An 18,079-nucleotide genomic window follows, 5' to 3' on the forward strand; every position below is an offset into this window, starting at 1 on the left:
ATCTTGAGACATAATAGTAGCTGTCAGTTTATAAATCAATGGAAAAAATATCCAAAGCTTATCAACCAATCACACTAATTATAAAATACAGAGTATATTCATATTTTATTTTTAAGCAGTAGTTCTCAAATGGAGTATATGATAGCATGGAATGACATAAAATAAATATTACTTACATAGTATTTATTATGTACCAGGCATTATTTAAAGTGCTTTATCCATCCTAATTAATTTAATTATCATAGCATCCCTATGAGGTAGGTATACATGAGGAAACAGGTAGAAATAATTCACTGAAGACTGACATTAGTATAAGTGGTAGATGCTGGGGTTCAAATCTGGGCTTTCTGTCTCGGAGTCTGTACTCACAGCACTATCACCTCTTCATCACTGTCACCTAAGATGCATCAATATTTCCTTTTTTATAATTTTTTATCCTATAGAATATTTTTTAAAGATTTATTTATTTATTTGAAAGTCAGAGTTACACAGAGAGAGGAGAGGCACAGAGAGAGAGAGAGGTCTTCCATCCAATGGTTCACTCCCCAGATGGCCCCAACGGCTGGAGCTGCACTGATCTGAAGCCGGGAGCCAGGAGCTTCTTCCAGGTCCCCCATGTGGGTGCAGGGACCCAAGAACTTGGGCCATCTTCTGCTGCTTTCCCAGGCCAAAGCAGAGAGCTGGCTCGGAAGAGGAGCAGCCGGGACTAGAACCGGAGCCCATAGGGGATGCTGGCACTTCAAGGCAAGGCGTTAGCCCACTGCGCCACAGCGCCAGCCCCTCAATATTTTCTATTCTAGAAGTTTTTTTAGGATCTTAGCAAAAAGCTGGTAATACTTGCACAGTGATTATTTTTAGTTGTAAAACTTAATAGAAATAGGGACTTTATTTTTTAATGATGATGGCTTCCAAATTATTAATATTTTATAGGAATAATTAAGGGACTTCGATCTCATGCTCATCCTCCACAGATATTTTCTATCTAGTCAGGCTCCTCTGAACATGATGTGTAAGGACTCAAGATTAGGGGTAGGCACATGGCCTAGAAGTTAAGTCACTACTTATGATGCCCATATCCTATAAGAGTGTTTGAGTTCAAACAGTTGCTCCATTGCAGCTTGCTACTAATGCACACCCTATGAAGCACAAGGTGATGGTTCAAGTACTTGGACACCTGTCACCCATATGGGAGGCCTGGATTGATTTCATTTTTTGAGGAGGACATATGGGAGGTCTCTCTCTCTCGATCTCTATATCTCTCTCTCTCTCTCCTCCTCTCCCTCTCTCTCCACTATTTCTATCTCTCTGCCCCTCAATTAAATATTTTTTAAAAAGAACTCAAGATTGGTGTGTTAAATGAGTTAATTAACATCAAGGACTTAGCAGAGTGTTTGGTAGTACACACTAGAAGGTATATTTTTGGGTTTTAAACTCCAACCTTTTGGTACCCAAAGCTTAGATTTGTTGTTTTCTCTCTTTCATTTTCACCTCTATATCCAATAGCTAAATTTATTCAACATACACAATATACTATTAGCATTTAATTTAAACCTCATAATTTTTGAAGGGTGCATGTTTTATTTTTTGAAAGAATTTATTAATATATTACAGCAAATGCATGGTAATTATTACAACACAATGCTTATCAATTCTCATTAATATGACATTAATACAAAGAGAATAGATTCAATGTAGTCCTTAGATACAATTCTAAGAATAAAATACATCCCTTTCTCCCCTTATCTTCCTTTATTCTTTTCATTCTGAGTATTTGAGGTACATATTTTTAATTTACATTATAGTCAAACCTAAACACCCCACCAAAATCCGATTAGAACTGACAAACCAGCCAGCGCCGTGGCTCACTAGGTTAATCCTCCACCTGCAGCGCCGGCACCCCAGGTTCTAGTCCTGGTTGGGCGCTGGATTCTGTCCCGGTTGCTCCTCTTCCAGTCCAGCTCTCTGCTGTGGCCCAGGAAGGCAGTGGAGGATGGCCCAAGTGCTTGGACCCTGCACCCGCATGGAAGACCAGGAGGAAGCACCTGGCTCCTGGCTTCGGATCGGCGCAGTGCACCAGCCGCAACACGCCAGCTGTAGCAGCCATTTGGGGGATGAACCAACAGAAAAAGGAAGACCTTTCTCTCTGTCTCTCTCTCTCTCACTGTCTAACTCTGCCTGTCAAAAAAAAAAAAAAAAAAAAAAAAAAAAAGAACTGACAAACCAGTTCAGTAGAGTTGCAGGTTAGAAAATAAACCCTCATCATTTATGATGTACTCAGCACTGTTACACAAGCTCACTGCCCTCCTGAGGTCACAGCCTGCCTTCCACACCGAGTTTCCCTATGAGTTTCTCCAAGAGGATTCCACCTTGGATTATCCTAAGATTACAGGAAGAGTGGCTGTGTAAGGAAGAAAATACCTTCGCAGGAGTATTTCAGGTCCACCAAGGGATACTAAGATGACTTGATCGCAGCTCTGAAAGAATGAGAAGCAGGGTGAAAAGCCCCTGCTACCTCCAGTTCCCTCTCTCCATCATTCCTTCAGTTACTGAGTGACAGGGAATATCAAACCCTGAGTTTGATTACACCAAATAGCAAGCAAAGAGAAACTGCCACCTATAGTGAGGACTAAGCCTCCATTCCATAGTCATTCTGGTCATTTACCTTCTTATCCCACGCTTTTGCTACTCACAATAAACAGCAAAAGGAAAAAGATATTAACTTAAATGGATATAATTATAATTAATTCCATTATTTAAAAGTATGGCTGACATGTAAGACTTATCAACATTATAAAAACTTTAAACATGTTTGTCTGGACTTCACAGGATTTAGAACACTATCTGTAAGAAGCAATTATAAAAAAAGAAAAAGAAAAATATTGAATGAGGACAAAATGAACTTATAAACTAAGTATTTAATACTTTCCAACTCAATGCATTTAAACCATTTGCATTTTGTTCCTCTTCATTAAAAGCCAAATTATTCTAAGGCTTTCATATTCATTCAGCCATAGCTTTTATTTGTTTTATTTTAGCTCCCAGTGCAGTTCATTTTAACACCTAGATATAATTTTAATGCAATTACACAGCATTATGTTAGGAGCCCAAGAATATCCCGAAAATGAAGTCATATCTACATTCACAGGTGGTCTACAACTTCCTAGTTCTTATGAAGAAATATCTTATGCACAGCCCAAGAAAGGCGCCAATTGCTCATATCCTCCCCAAGCCTTAATACTTTGTATTGGCTGATAATAATGAGAGCTTACTTGAGTCTTCATTCCATACAGCTTAACCTATTAGCCTTTATATCTTTTTAACTATCTAAGGGTAATTCTCATGAATCCTGATCAAAATCTAATGTGGACAAAAGCACCCAAGAAATGAATCACAATTACCAAATACAGTCCTAGCTGGAACTGATTCCTTATTTATCCAGAACGACACTTGAGAAAGAATCACTGTCATTATGCATGGAATATACGTCTGAATCATGAAATAGCCCATCTTCCGTCTGAGGTGGAAGTAAACCGTCATAACAATATATTCACCTGCAAAGAAACATGAAGAAACGGCATTACAGGTCTTGCAGGCAATTACACAGTAGCTTCATAGTCATATTTTAAATAAACAATATTCTGGGCAAATAAATGAACATTAGTTCACTTCAACACAAACAAAAAGTATGCAGTTTCCTAAGTAGGCAGAAAATGAAATTTGACATCATTGCATAGAAAAATATTTTCGTTCTTTTAGTGACTAAACAATTTACTAAATTGGGCTGTAAGTTTTTTTTAAATGCTATATTTTCAAAAGCCCTTGAAATGTCCTCCTCTACCATGAAGGTCTGATAGTGCTAAAGCAATTAGCTTTCATTTTCAGTATTTTTCGAGAACTAAACATACATTCATACAACATACATATGGAAAAGGAAAGCCTGATTTTGGAAATTAATAAGATCTCTATATATTTCATTAACATAGAAAATTTTATAGGTTATGTATATAAATGGATATGTAGGCCATTCATATATATATATATATATATATATTTCATACATGCACACACACAAGAAGTTATGTTAGTTTTATTTGTATTTAGAAAAATACAAATAGACACATAGAACATAAAGATATGCCTTGTATAACACCCTTCAGTTCAAGCATGTTTTACTAGCATATAGATGAAAACCAAAAAAGCTAATGAGTGAAACAAATGATAAGATGTCTGGGAGCTGCTGATAAACTTCATTACTGGTACATCTGAAGCAGTGACCATAGTTATAGACTCCTGTTCTTCCAGATTCAGTTTAAATCTCACAGACAGGAAAATGAGTATCTTTCAATAGTCACTTTTTCTGGACAGATGAAAAGCAAAGGCTGCTGTGTCATTTCATAATTGATGTGAAGACGCTTTCCCCAAAATGATGACAGTGTGTCAGGTGTCGTGAAGACAAAAGTCATGGGAATTTAGAAGAGAGATGCACTACCACTGACTTCATAACAGGGTGTGTAGATTTATACAAAATGTTTCTAATACAGGAAGGAGTAGGCTAAATTCTTTTCCTTATAACAAAAACTCACATATTAATTTTGTTTCCCCATAGAATAATTTCCATATTTTATTTTAATTGTCAACCCCCTTTACTTAGGTATGATGGACATAAAATTTTTGTGCATGTTGAATGCATGCAAGTGGATGACTTCAGAGATAAATACACGTCTGTGAAACCATCACCATACTCTACGGCAAAAGCCTGTCCACCTAAAAAGTGGTTTTCCACCTACTTATTTATTATTTTTTGTTTGTGATGAGGAGACTTAGGACAATTTTAAGAATACAATATGTTGTTGTTAACTACAGGCACTATGCTGTCCAGTCACTAATCCAGAACTAACTCCTCTTCAGTTGAAATTTGGCACTCTTTGACTAACAACTCCTTGTACCCTATACCCCTGTCCCCAGTCCCTGACAATGTTGTTCCTATGAATTTGACTATTATAGATTCATAACCCATTCACAACACTGCTTGATCATTTTTTTCATAAAACAAAACCAAAAACCCCTCCAGTCTTTCTTTGTTCCAGATACGTAATGACTGCTCATTTTGTACTGATGCAAATTTAACATTCTGATTTGACAGTCAAGACCCTTTAAGAAGGTCTGCAGAAGTTAGGATGTTTGTGTTTGAATTTTGGTGGTTTTTTTTTTTTTTTTTGCCATTTATTAGCTAAATGACTCAAGCAAGATAAAAATACATTGTATTCATATCCTTCTCAAACCTGTGAAATGCAGATAGTAATAGTATACAGGCCATGGGATAGTTATGAGAATTTAATGAGTTAAAATATGAGAAAAAATTTAGAATGGTGCATATTAGAGGCCATTAACTGCTGAATAAATTTTAACTGTTGTGATGGCCAAATATTGCATTGTACCAGAACTCATAGGTTGACATCTAATCATCCACAGTGGTCTTAGGAGGTGAGCTTTGTCAGCAGTGATTAGATCATACAGCAAAGCCCTCAAGAATGGGATTGGTGCCCTTAAAAAGAGACCCTGTGTGAGCGTCCCCACCTCCCACCCCAGCCCATATGTGAGAGTCCCCATGTGCTGATACACCAAGAAAGCACCACTTCTAAACCAAGATGTGAACTCCCACCAGACACTGAATCTGTTGGTGCCCTGTCTTGAATTTCCCAGCCTCCGGAACTCTGAGAAATAAACACTATCCAGTATATGGCATTTTGTTATAACAGACAACTATCATCAAGTAATTTTTTCCTGATGATGTGTATACAAGGTACAGGTTTATAATCAGCTGACTGTCCCATCAAAAATGATAAAAAACTAAGTCCTATGATTATTTCCATTCACATTCCCCCCAAAATGACCAAGAATCATCAATTATAACCACCCATCTACTCATGTAACCACTTTAATGCATACCATCAATATTTTTCATAATTAAAATTTAGATTTTTGCTTTACTTTGGAGGAAAGAGGGAGAGGATGGCACTATAAAAGTGAGCAAAATAAGAAAAAAAAAAGGAAATTTGGAAAGCACCAAAAAAAAAATACAGGGCTAAACTTTCTGCCACATATTTTTGCTAAAAATAGTTTTAATGTATTTGATTACTGCCTCTGATTTCTGAATATGAAAACCAAGTCACTTTTCATGTCTCACCACCGTAGGATGTATTTTAAACTAAAGCAAGATTGTATAAATGAATAAAATTCTGAGCTGTAGTTTGTACATCAACGCTGTCTGGAAATGTTTGTTGTTTCCCTGAAAACATTAGATATTTCAGTGAAAAAGTTAGGACACAACTCTACTGCTAATGCCAAGCAGCATGTCGACTTCAGTCATTAAGTATCTCACCCGTAATCGATTTGATAGTTTCACTTGATACGGTTTGCCCAATCAAGTCATATTGAACTAAGCTGGATGATTCCTTTGGCACTTCGACTGACTTTTCTGGCCCTTTTGTCCAGGTGTAGATCATCTCACTCTTCGGATATGCATCTGAATGAGAGCACAGATGGTTCAAGTCAGTGCTCTTTTCATTAGCACTGGTGTCCAACACGTAAGAATATTACACATGTCCAAAAAAACTGAGTAAATACAAATGATATTCATTTTGATTTATCATTTGTCATTCATTATAAAGATGTCTATTATTTAAAAAACTGGACTATTAAATAGTCTAACAAATCAGCAGAATTAATTGCTTTTACACCAAAATGTTGGGGGAGGGAAAACTGAAACTGAAACATTTACAGTCTTCCATATGCATCAGTTTTATAGGTGTGATTCCATGCTAACAGGATAAGCCATTGAAAAACAGATATGTTAAACCCCCGAACAATACTATCAAACTCCTACTTCTTTCACCTCTAACTCATCAAAGATCGATCAATACTGACATCTTCCATCCTGATGCAGTTCTGCCATTTAGAAGCATAGCAGATGCTGCCTATAATGACATAACAGAAAAAAAATCCTACTGGTGGGAGAGCTCTCCAGGGGCCACCTATTCTGGATTCTGCCTCTGGGCAAAATCCAGGCTATTTAGGAACCATTCTACAGTGACAACTGGCATTGCTGTTTGTAAAACTCTCCAGGGAATATAATTATACAACCAGTTCCACTACCTTTAAACTCTTACAATCAGTACATTTTCCCTTCCATCTTCAACAAATCCCTCCCAGCAGCAATTTAGGCCCATTTGCTATTGTTCAGTTCAAATGGAGACCAGCTGCTTGCCTCCCAGACTACCCAGAACAGATCGTCTGGCTCGCACACAAATAGCTCAAAAGAACCAAAATGAATGTTGTGCCACCCCCCTTCCTTCAAACCATCCGAAAATGGCTAGAGCACAGTAGGTCCTCAGTGAAATTCTTTTAATTCTACCAAAGGAGCCGATACCTAGGGAGACTCTCTTTACAAACAACCTTGCAAAACAAGCTATGAGGCTCCTGTTGCCACTGAGCACTTTACAGTTATGTGTCAGTGTTTACCTCCTGAAGTATATTCATGCTTTGTCATATTTAAAACCCCTGTATTTTATGTTCTTGTCCATTACATTTTAAATCAGGCATCCTTCTTTTTGCTACCCTTCCTTCCTAGAATAAACTCTTTGCTCAACTTTCTTATTCCTCTGAATTATAAATGAAGTGAAATAATATTTTCCTATTTCCTGAGTCACTGAGTAGGGTACAACTCCTTAACCCCCAGTCCAAAACACCATGTTCCAAGATGTGATTTCTTTACTTCTTTGCTTTATACAAACACTGCCTGAGCCCCAGCTATCTTCAAGTCACTCTTTCTATGAGAACTAGAGGGTATAAGAGATGCAAAAGACTTCCTCTAAATAAGAAGTGTCTTAAATGAAATTTGAATTATTATAGCACAAATGGATTTTAATTTTAGACAGGATGAGACCACTCTATCTGTGTATTTTTCTGATTTATCTTCTCTCATTAAGTCATTGGTCACGAAGCAAATGATTTATCTCTGGATTCAAGTTAGCCCACTGAATATTGTAATACCAGGGGTTATAAAAAGAATGATGACTATGGATCCTCATTAAGTTAAGCGAGGAGCAAGGATAACAGCAGGACACAGTTTCACAATCAGTACAACTAAGAGTCTAAAGCAATAGTAAAAGCCAGCATCTATTTTTGTTAGATTCTGATTGAATCAAATACTTGAGGCTGACCTTAGAAGAGGCAATCACATTTTGCTACCACCTCAGAGAAGGGAGCTTGAGGAAGGGAATAGTATATACATATTTTCTGATTTGTTCAGCTCATCCTCTTGCTTTCAACTCTACAAAATTTCCCTCACTCATCTAGTCCAGTCCTCTTCCTAGGGGACCATCCTCTTCTAATGTACTGCATCTTCACGTGTACAAAACCCATCACCTCTAACTCTCCTGTGCTGCACTCTGGCCTTTCCAAAATCCAAACTCCATGCAAAAGCTAAAGGGAAACTGTGGAAGTGTCAATCAGAGGATGCCACGCCTCTTTGTAAAACTTTCCAAGGCTCCTTAGAGTTTAGGTAGAATCCAAGCTCTTGAATGTGGTAGATAAGTGCAATATGAACTCCGACCACACCTTCTATGCGATTGTGGGGCTTTAAACACTTCTCTTCCAACAGTGCTGCTTACGTTATTTTAACCTATGTCCTATCTGGAAGCTCTGAATCTTCTCTGGCTTTTTCCCAATACTCCCATATAAAGGGCTCTGCTTGAAATGGAAACTTTTAAGTTGTCAAAATAACTTTCTATGTCATATCACCAGTACATGGAGTTCAGAGGTCCTTAAATGTCACCACAGACCACCAACTATTAATTATGACTCTGTTTACCTCTACTATGTATACAAGTGGGTTTCTTATTTTGTGAAGGAAAAGAGGTGGTCTCCTAAAAATCAAACTTCATACTGTCAATTTTGTCTTGGACACGACTTAACTGTTGGATCATGAAAAAATCATATGTTTATATAATATTATTAGTTTGCATGAGGTAATCACAATTTCTAACAATATTCTTATTGTAACTTACAACTCCCAAATTTCAAAGGGCAAGCATGACCATCCATGGGAAAATCCACCAATCTCATGGGACACTCCGCACTTATGGTGAGTCTATGATGGAAAAATGCAATTAAATAAAATCAATCTTTTCTTAATAATTTTATAACTCCTTAAAATGGAAAGGAGAGGAAGAAGGAAGGGAGGGAGGAGTTGAAGGAAAACAGGATAAAATGGAAAGAAGGAAAAAGAAAAGATTACCTCATTGTATACAAAATAGTGCCATTTCTCATAATTCTAAAAAGCTTATTTGGAGCTGTCATATTATGTGAAACAGATTTCTTTCCATTCCTGAAGAAAGTATCAGGGGTCCACACTTTTGTTACCATCATATTATTCAATCTCAAGATTTCAATAGGGCCATCATATTTGAGTCTTTTGTCAATCCATGTCTGTCTGAAGAATACATCCATTGTGTATTCCTAAGGAAATCAGTTTGTGATATGCTCAAATCACAGATGACTACATATAAATATACAGAAAGAATGCAAGTGCTAGCCTCTTTCCAACTCAAAAAATGCCTGTCCCAAATGAAATTAACAGGAGAGGAAATGAACTTAAATCAATGGAGCAAAAATACTCTCAGCAATTAGAATATATTATGTCCATTTTAGTACCTTTGTCTTCCACATTCGTAAGAAATAAATTACCACACATATTAATCATTCAAGAATAATTACTATAATTAAATGAAACTGCCAGCACCGGTAATTACAGTTGTGCTTTACTTTAGACCAGATAGCAAAAATCAGTCAAATGTGTAACAAATATCATTGCATAATTAATCATAAAATTGAAGGCATTTCTTTAAGACAAAATAAACTATGTAAAAGATTAATTTTATTTTCACAAAGGTTATTAACATTAGTCAAATAACCCAAGGATTTCACATCACCAATAGCCTAAGGTCAAGGGGAAAAAATAAAGTGGTTCTTTATCATGGACAATAAATATATTTAATATTATAGTATAACTGAATGGATGAATTTTTCTTGAATCATTTCTGGTTTTTTAAGCTCTTTAAGCATGAGAGAGGGGTGGGAGAGTAGGATAGTGGTAAGTAGCAAATAATTGGGCTGACATGAAGTACTATTTGCAATTAGTACTACAGTACATTGTATACAATTATTTTATAAGAAAACTAATTATAATTTTGTCCTCCACAGTTTTCTAAAAAAAAAAAAAAAAACAAGGAAGCACACAAGCAAAACACTACACACAGGCAAAACACTACACACAGTTTGTGCAATGGGGATTAGTAAAAATGTTCCTTCTGTTGAGAATAACTCCAAATCAACAAATACTGAAATGTTAGAGCTGAAAGGCAAATTCAGTGTCTAATTCTTTATTACCATTTAGTAGAGTAGGCCACTCTTTTGGCTTTCCAGCTTTGTGCTGACTGATGAGAAAATAAATATTAATTGCCTCCTTTTCTGGCATATTTTCTTCAAATCTCAAAAGGTAAATTAAATTTCCCAAATACCTACCATTTCAACATCAGAAACAGGTCCAAAGCTGGTGACATATATGTCAGTTTTTACTTCTGTAACAGGACCTAGTAGGTTTGAAGTAAATAAGTGTGAAAAATAATTATCTTTTTTACAGACTAGGAGAGTTAGTTAATTAAAGAATAAATACAGATACAACATATCATGTTTTTATTAGCATTTTATGTTTTCAGTGAGCTAATGAATCTCTAAAAAAAAATGTAGACCAAAGCGTAACAAAACTGGAAAATAGTGCTTACATAAAGGAAAAGAGAAACCCCAATTACTTACCAGGAACCTTGTTTCTTCAAAGATAGATCACCCCTGGGCACTGTTACAACAGGCAGTGCAGATACACAAAAGCTTTCAGTCTCTGTGATTTTTTTAGAGCCCATCATGGATTGGCCCCTAAAGAAGTGAGCTGTTAAAAGAGGAAATGTGGCCACAGAAGCGAAGAGAAGAAAAACCATAAACTGTAAGGAATGCATCTTTGGAGAGTTGAGGGTACTGGTAGATGACTTCAAGAATGATCCCTGTCATCTGTAACAACAGGCTCACCATCCACTGGTGATTGGGAGCAAAGACAGCTCTCTTTAAAGTCACACCTATTCGTGCTCTGCCACTTACTGCTGTGTGATGTTGGGCAAGTCACTTGAGCCCTCGGTAACAGCAATCACACCTGTTGGGCAACATTTTGATAGAGACAAAATGATGCTGCTGAAGTAAGATGCTGAGTGAGGTCATTCTCCCATGAAACTATTCATTCCATATCAGTTTTGTTTGGCTTCTGATAATTGTCACAACTGAGACTCTTTTCTATGTCTAAATAAGACTGGTTCTTGAACAGCTATGTGGGTATTTTGGAAGAAAACAAAGATGGCACCATGGTAACGTTTTAGCTAATAAAGATCACTGCCCCAATCTGGGTTTAGCATGATGCTGAAAAATCTGGGATTTTGGAGTTCAAATTTGGCTCTAACACCTCTAGTTGTATGACCTTGATCAAGTATCCTCCCAGGTAAAGATGATTTTAATGAGTATTAAGTTTCTAGATATTTAGTTTTTAATTCAATTCTCTATGAACTTTTTGAAGTAACCTCAATGTTAAGTCACACATCCTATCATCAGAACTTGATATGCTCAATAATGGCAGTAGTTATTATAGATAATATAGCATTTTATTATTAATAAAAATAGAAAAATAGTTGCCCCCTTGCACATTATTTCCTTAAATGATGATTTATAATATTGTATGGCCCGGGGCTAAATACTCCACAAGTGATCAAAATAACATCTGCTATCAAGATGATATATCTCCCCTGGATATTGGTTAGGAAATTACATTTATGCCAAAAAAGGCAAAAAGTAGTTGGTACAGCTTAATGACCTAGCTCTGAAGTTATTCTCATAAAAATGAAACTGTGTATTTCTCACTCTAAAAGGTGAATGAATATTGAGCCATCTAAGGAAAGATAGCTGGAGGGAAAATGACAAATTTTTTTATTGAATAAGTATTGTAAGAAAAAAAATATTACTACAGCCTTTGGAAGTACAGTGAGATAAAAAGTATAAATCAGCCTAATCTATCCAGTTTTCATTTTTAAAATGTCATATCTCTGGAAAGCACGTAAGTTTACTAAATTTTAATTGAAATGAAAAATTGGAAGCAACAGAAATAGTAGTAGTAAGTTCATTGGAGCTAAATTGTTTGGTCCAGCAACAATTGGGTAATCCAGGAAGCAGAGAATGTATATTGAACCCCAGAAGAATGAAATTTTACTCAAATGGATTCAAGAGTGGGAGCAATCACTTTGTTAGATTTCTAAAGATAACTGTGAAAGCATTAAAGAGCAGAAATAAAAACTTTCTTCAGAAAGTTCATGGAAATGTGTATTATGAAAAAGCTATGAATTAATTTCATGAAAACAACTTAATTTATAATTCTATTTTCTCATGAACTTTTGAACTATCTTCATATCACTGAGCCATGGCAACAGGAGATAAGTTGCTCAGAACAATTAAGGTTGCCTACATCCTGACAACTGGCCTATTTGACAAGATTTTCATGAAATCAAAAGTTAGTTTGGGGGCCGGTACTGTGGACTAGAGGGTTGAAGCCCTGGCCAACAGAGCAAGCATCCCATATGGGTGCCAGTTTAGGACCCAGCTGCTCCACCTCCTATCCAGCTCTCTGCTATGGCCTGGGAATGCAGTAGAAGACGGCCCAAGTCCTTGGGCCCCTGAACCCACGTGGGAGACCCAGAAGAAGCTCCTGGCTCCTGGTTTTGGATCAGGGCAACTCCGGCCCTTGCGGCCAATTGGGGAGTGAACCACTGGATGGAAGACCTCTCTCTCTCTCTGCCTCTCCTCTCTCTGTGTCACTCTGACTTTTGAATAAATAAATAAATCTTTTTTAAAAAGTTAGTTTGAAGATCAGTTTAGGAAGTTATTCTCACACTTTCAACTAACTAAAGTGTGAGAATAACTCCAACTACATAAGTAGCTCCCAGAGGGCTTATTATAGCACAGGTTGCTGGATGCTGCCCCTAGATTGGCTAATTTAGAAGGTTTAAGGTAGAGTATCACAATTTTCATTTCTAACACATTCTTAGGGAAGACTGTTAACTTTAGTTTACACACAGTGTTCACCTGTTTTCTAGATTAATATTTACAATACTGCATCTTATAAAATATTAATGCCATAGGTGTTTCAAGGAGGGGAATCCTAGGAGAAAGAGGAAGTAGGCCAAGCCAATAATTTCCTTTGTAAGTTTATTTTAAGATGTATGACTGGGGGCCAGTTGTTGTGGCAAAGCAGGTAAAGCCACCACCTGCATCACTAGCATCCCATATGGGTACCAGTTCAAGACCTTGCTGCTCCACTTCCAATCCAGCTCCCTACTAATGCACCTGGGAAAGCAGAAGAAGATGGCCTGAGTGCTTGGACCCCTGCACCCATGGGAGACCTGGAAGAAGCTCCTGGCTGCTGGCTGTGGCCTGACCCAGCCCTGTCTGTTGTAGCCATTTGGGGAGTGAACCAGTGTATGGAAGATATCTGTGTCTTTCTGTCTCTCCCTCTTTCTCTGTAGCTCTGCCCTGAAAATAAATAACTAAATATTTTTAAAAATGTGTGACTGTACCGGTGCCACGGCTCACTAGGCTAATCCTCCGCCTTGCGGCGCTGGCACACCAGGTTCTAGTCCCGGTCGGGGCGCCGGATTCTGTCCCGGTTGCCCCTCTTCCAGGCTACCTCTCTGCTGTGGCCTGAGAGTGCAGTGGAGGATGGCCCAAGTGCTTGGGCCCTGTACCCCATGGGAGACCAGGAGAAGCACCTGACTCCTGCCATCGGATCAGCGCGGTGTGCCGGCCGCAGTGCGGCGGCCATTGGAGGGTGAACCAATGGCAAAGGAAGACCTTTCTCTCTGTCTCTCTCTCTCACTGTCCATTCTGCCTGTCAATAAAATAAAATAAAATAAAATAAAATTAAAAATAAAAATAAAAAACAATTGCAGAGAAATTCTGAAAAATAACAGTAAAAATAAATAAAAAAGTATGACTGTATATTAATTCTTGTAGTTATAGTGATTCTATAATAATGATAACAGGCATTGTCAAATTCTTACATAACAGTGTTTTCAATGATTTTTGAAAAATGCTTTGTGTTCAGTTATAACCTTGGTATTTATGACATTGTTCCATAACTTCTTAACATAATTACAACATAGATCCTTGAGTTTTAGATCCTGAAAACATGATTAGTTTGGGTTTTCATTGGGACACTCATTTAATAAATTTTCATTGAGTGAGCCCCAGATGTATGCCAGGTTCCATGTAAGGTCCTGATGCTTTAGTGGTAAACAAGACTGCCAAGGTCCCTGCTTCAAAATGTTAAAAGTGTATATAAAGAGAATCGAAAATGAATCCTCATGTGAATGGAAGGGGAGAGGGAATGGGAAAGGGGAGGGTTGCGGGTGGGAGGGACGTTATGGGGGGGAAGCCATTGTAATCCATAAGCCGTACTTTGGAAATTTCTATTCATTAAATAAAAGTTTAAAAAAAGAGTATAAATAGTAAAGAAACAAATCAAATGACAGAATGCTACAATTTCTAAGAGGATAAAAAACCAGTTTTGTAAGACAGTAAAAGAAAAGAGGGAGCACTCCTGATTTGGTTAGTTAATTCTTCAGAGCAGTGACTAAAAATTTATTTGGGCCGGGGGAGGAGAAAGTCCCCATTGACGGATTCCCAGGATGGCTGTGACTATGAAGCCAAAGCAGAAGAATGGAATCAGGAACTCAATCCAGGCTTCCTGCATTGGTAGCATGAACCCCAATTACTTGAGTTATTGAGGCTGCCTCTTAGAGTTCCATTAACAGCAAGTTGGAACCAGGAGCCAAGCATAGGTGTCATGTATCAGAAACAGTTATCCAACCTTACCATTCCAATGTGAGATATGGGCAATGACTTTTAAACAGAAACTTTAAAGATGAGCATGAGCCATTGGGAGAGCTAGAACTAAGTTGGAGAGAATTACAAGGGGAAAAGGCCAGAGGCAGCAAAAGGAGTTTAGTGTATTCAGAAACTTTCTAGAAAAGAGGCTAGTAGAACTGAAGCAAAGCAAGTGAAGAAGAAAATGATAAGAAATGAAAGCCACGAAGACAGAATGGAAGCCAGGATGCAGTGGACACAGCACCCTTCCTGAGCCCTGGCATCTTTTAAGCGACATATTTATGATACATGTTTATGGTGATCATTGCTAAAACTACATGGAGAAAAACTTGTAGAAATGCCAGTGAAAGACAGGGAGATGCATAAAGAGGTGACAGCTAAATTACATTTCCTCCAAATTCATATGCTGAAATCCAAATTCTCAGAACATTGCAATGTGACCATAATTGGAAGCAGGGGATTTTAAGTGATAATTAAGCTATAACAACGTCACTAGGATGGATCTACTCCAATATACTGCTATCCCTACAAGAAGAGGTGACTGGGACACAGACACTTAGAAAAAAAGAAGGCCAGCTGCAATCCAAGGAGAAAGGTCACAAAAGAAACCAAACTGGATGACACCTTAATGCTCCTAGAACTGTGTTGTGGTGCAGCTGTGTGAGCCACAACTTGGAATACCCACATCCCATAACAGAATACAGCAGATAAGCTTCAGATTTGACTTCATGCCCATGCACCTGGGAAGGCAATGAATGATGGCTTAGTACTTAGGGCCCTACCACCCATGAGACCGACCCAGATGAAATTCCTGGCTCCTGGCTTTGGCCTGACCCAGACCTCGCTGTTTCAGGCATTGGGAGGGTGAACCAGAAATGAAAGATCTCTCTTTCTATCCCTCTCTGTCTCTTCTCTGTCTCTCTCTCTGCCTCTCTCTGTGTGTATGTCTCTCTGAAACTTTCTTTCAAATTAATTTTTAAAAACAATTATAAAACATTAATTTTATATTTAAGCATCCATTATGTTACTTTGTTATGGAAGCCCTAGCAAAAGAATACAGAGATTAATCATTTTTCATATGCTCTTTTTTTCCTCCTGGTTTTCCTCTGATATTCAGTCTAGCTCTACCTTTGTTTATAGGCTATGGTAAGAAGTTTGATTTGTATCCCAGGGTCATCAGTAGACCACTGACAGCTTGAATTATATGGTTGAATTATGTGTTTTTTCTAAAATCATTCCAGCAAATATGTGGAAAATAAATTACAGGAAGACAAAAGTAGATAAAGGACTATTATCCCAGTGATGTTGGAAGAATGGTGATCCAGACGAAGGATGTGACAGTGGAGATCAAAGGGCAGACTTGCGTGCAACTGTCCACAGATGATAGGCTTCTCCCAATGAATAAGAAGCAGAGATACTATAACTGGTAGATATTGAAGACAGGATACCAGGCTCCCCACCATTGCTACTTCATTTAATCCTCACACCACACTCAGAAGGTGCTATTATCATGAGAATTTCAAAGATCTGGACACTGGGCTTCTATAGGTCAAATATTGTGTGACACAGCCAAAATTCTAATTCCCTTATACTGATCTTAAAAGTGTCTTCTAGCAGGGCCAGCGCTGTGGTATAGTAAGCTAAGCCTCTAACTGCAGCATTAGCAATCTCATATGGGAACAGGTTTGTGTCCCAGCTGCTCTTCTTCCAATCCAGCTCTCTGCTTCTGGCCTGGGAAAGCAGTGGAAGATGGCCCAAGTGCTTGGTTCTCTGCATCCATGTGGGAAACCTGGAAGAGGCTCCTGGCTCCTGACTTTGGACTGGTGCAGTTCCAGCCATTATGGCCATTTGGGGAGTGAACCAGAAGATGGAAGAATTCTCTTTCTCTGACTCTCACTCTGTGTGTGTGTGTGTGTGTGTGTGTCTGTAACTCTGCCTCTCAAATAAACAAAACTTTTACAAAAAATGTGTGTTCTAGCTATACACTAAATTATACCGTAAAATAACAAGTCAATAATTGGCTGCTTAAGTAAATGTGGACTTTTGTGTTTCGCATATAGCATGCTCTATATATATTTCCCATTTTGTTCATAAATTTTCTAAACTCTGCTCCTTTTATGGCTTTACTCTCATTCTAATTATAGCCTCTTTGATTCTACCCTTAACAGTGGATAAAGTCCAAACTAGGTGCTGAATAGCTATCTATTTAATGGTGATCCTAATATCATTCCAGTAGTGACTTTAAGCACCCTCCCAGGGAAAACTTAGTGTGATTCATTTGCTAATCAGTTAACCTAAAAATATTTCCCATGAAAGTAGAAATTATGTCTTATTTATATGTGTATCCTCTCCTAGAACCAATCTCAGGCTTTAAGTGTAAAGATTTGTAATAAATTAGTTATCAAAGAATAATGGTTGGCCGGCGCCGTGGCTCACTTGGCTAATCCTCAGCCTGCAGCACAGGCACCCTGGATTCTGTTCCGGTTGCTCCTCTTCCAGTCCAGCTCTCTGCTGTGGCCTGGGAAGGCAGTGGAGGATGGCTCAAGTGCTTGGGCCCTGAACCCGCATGGGAGACCAGGAGAAAGCACCTGGCTCCTGGCTTTGGATCGGCGCAGTGCACCAGCCATAGTGGCCATTTGGTGAGTGAACCAATGGAAGGAAGACCTTTCTCTCTGTCTCTCTTTTTTTTTTTTTTTTTTTTTTTTTTTTTTTTGACAGGCAGAGTGGACAGTGAGAGAGAGAGACAGAGAGAGAAAGGTCTTCCTTGGCCGTTGGTTCACCCTCCAATGGCCGCCGCTGCAGCCGGCGCACCGCGCTGATCCTGGCAGGAGCCAGGAGCCAGGTGCTTTTCCTGGTCTCCCATGGGGTGCAGGGCCCAAGCACCTGGGCCATCCTCCACTGCACTCCCTGGCCATAGCAGAGAGCTGGCCTGGAAGAGGGGCAACCGGGACAGAATCCGGCGCCCCAACCGGGACTAGAACCCGGTGTGCCGGCGCCGCAAGGTGGAGGATTAGCCTATTGAGCCACGGCGCCGGCTCTGTCTCTC

At 38.5% G+C, this 18,079-nt stretch overlaps 1 protein-coding gene across 3 annotated transcripts in view; it reads right to left on the reverse strand.

The window, feature by feature from the left end:
* The window catches only part of GABRA4 (gamma-aminobutyric acid type A receptor subunit alpha4), a 75,873-nt gene that overhangs the window by 46,769 nt on the left and 11,025 nt on the right, over positions 1-18,079 (reverse strand). For all 3 annotated transcript variants that reach the window (XM_002709416.6, XM_051831403.3, XM_089327193.1), the window contains 5 exons: positions 10,585-10,652; positions 9,299-9,519; positions 9,069-9,151; positions 6,383-6,526; positions 3,399-3,551 (listed from right to left, as the gene is read on the reverse strand). In XM_002709416.6, coding sequence (XP_002709462.1) covers positions 3,399-3,551; positions 6,383-6,526; positions 9,069-9,151; positions 9,299-9,519; positions 10,585-10,652 — 669 coding nt within the window. The remainder of the gene's footprint in view (positions 1-3,398; positions 3,552-6,382; positions 6,527-9,068; positions 9,152-9,298; positions 9,520-10,584; positions 10,653-18,079) is intronic.

Source organism: Oryctolagus cuniculus, chromosome 2, assembly GCF_051225735.1.
Source record: "Oryctolagus cuniculus isolate XC-2025 breed Fujian yellow rabbit chromosome 2, ASM5122573v1, whole genome shotgun sequence".
NCBI lineage: Eukaryota > Metazoa > Chordata > Mammalia > Lagomorpha > Leporidae > Oryctolagus > Oryctolagus cuniculus.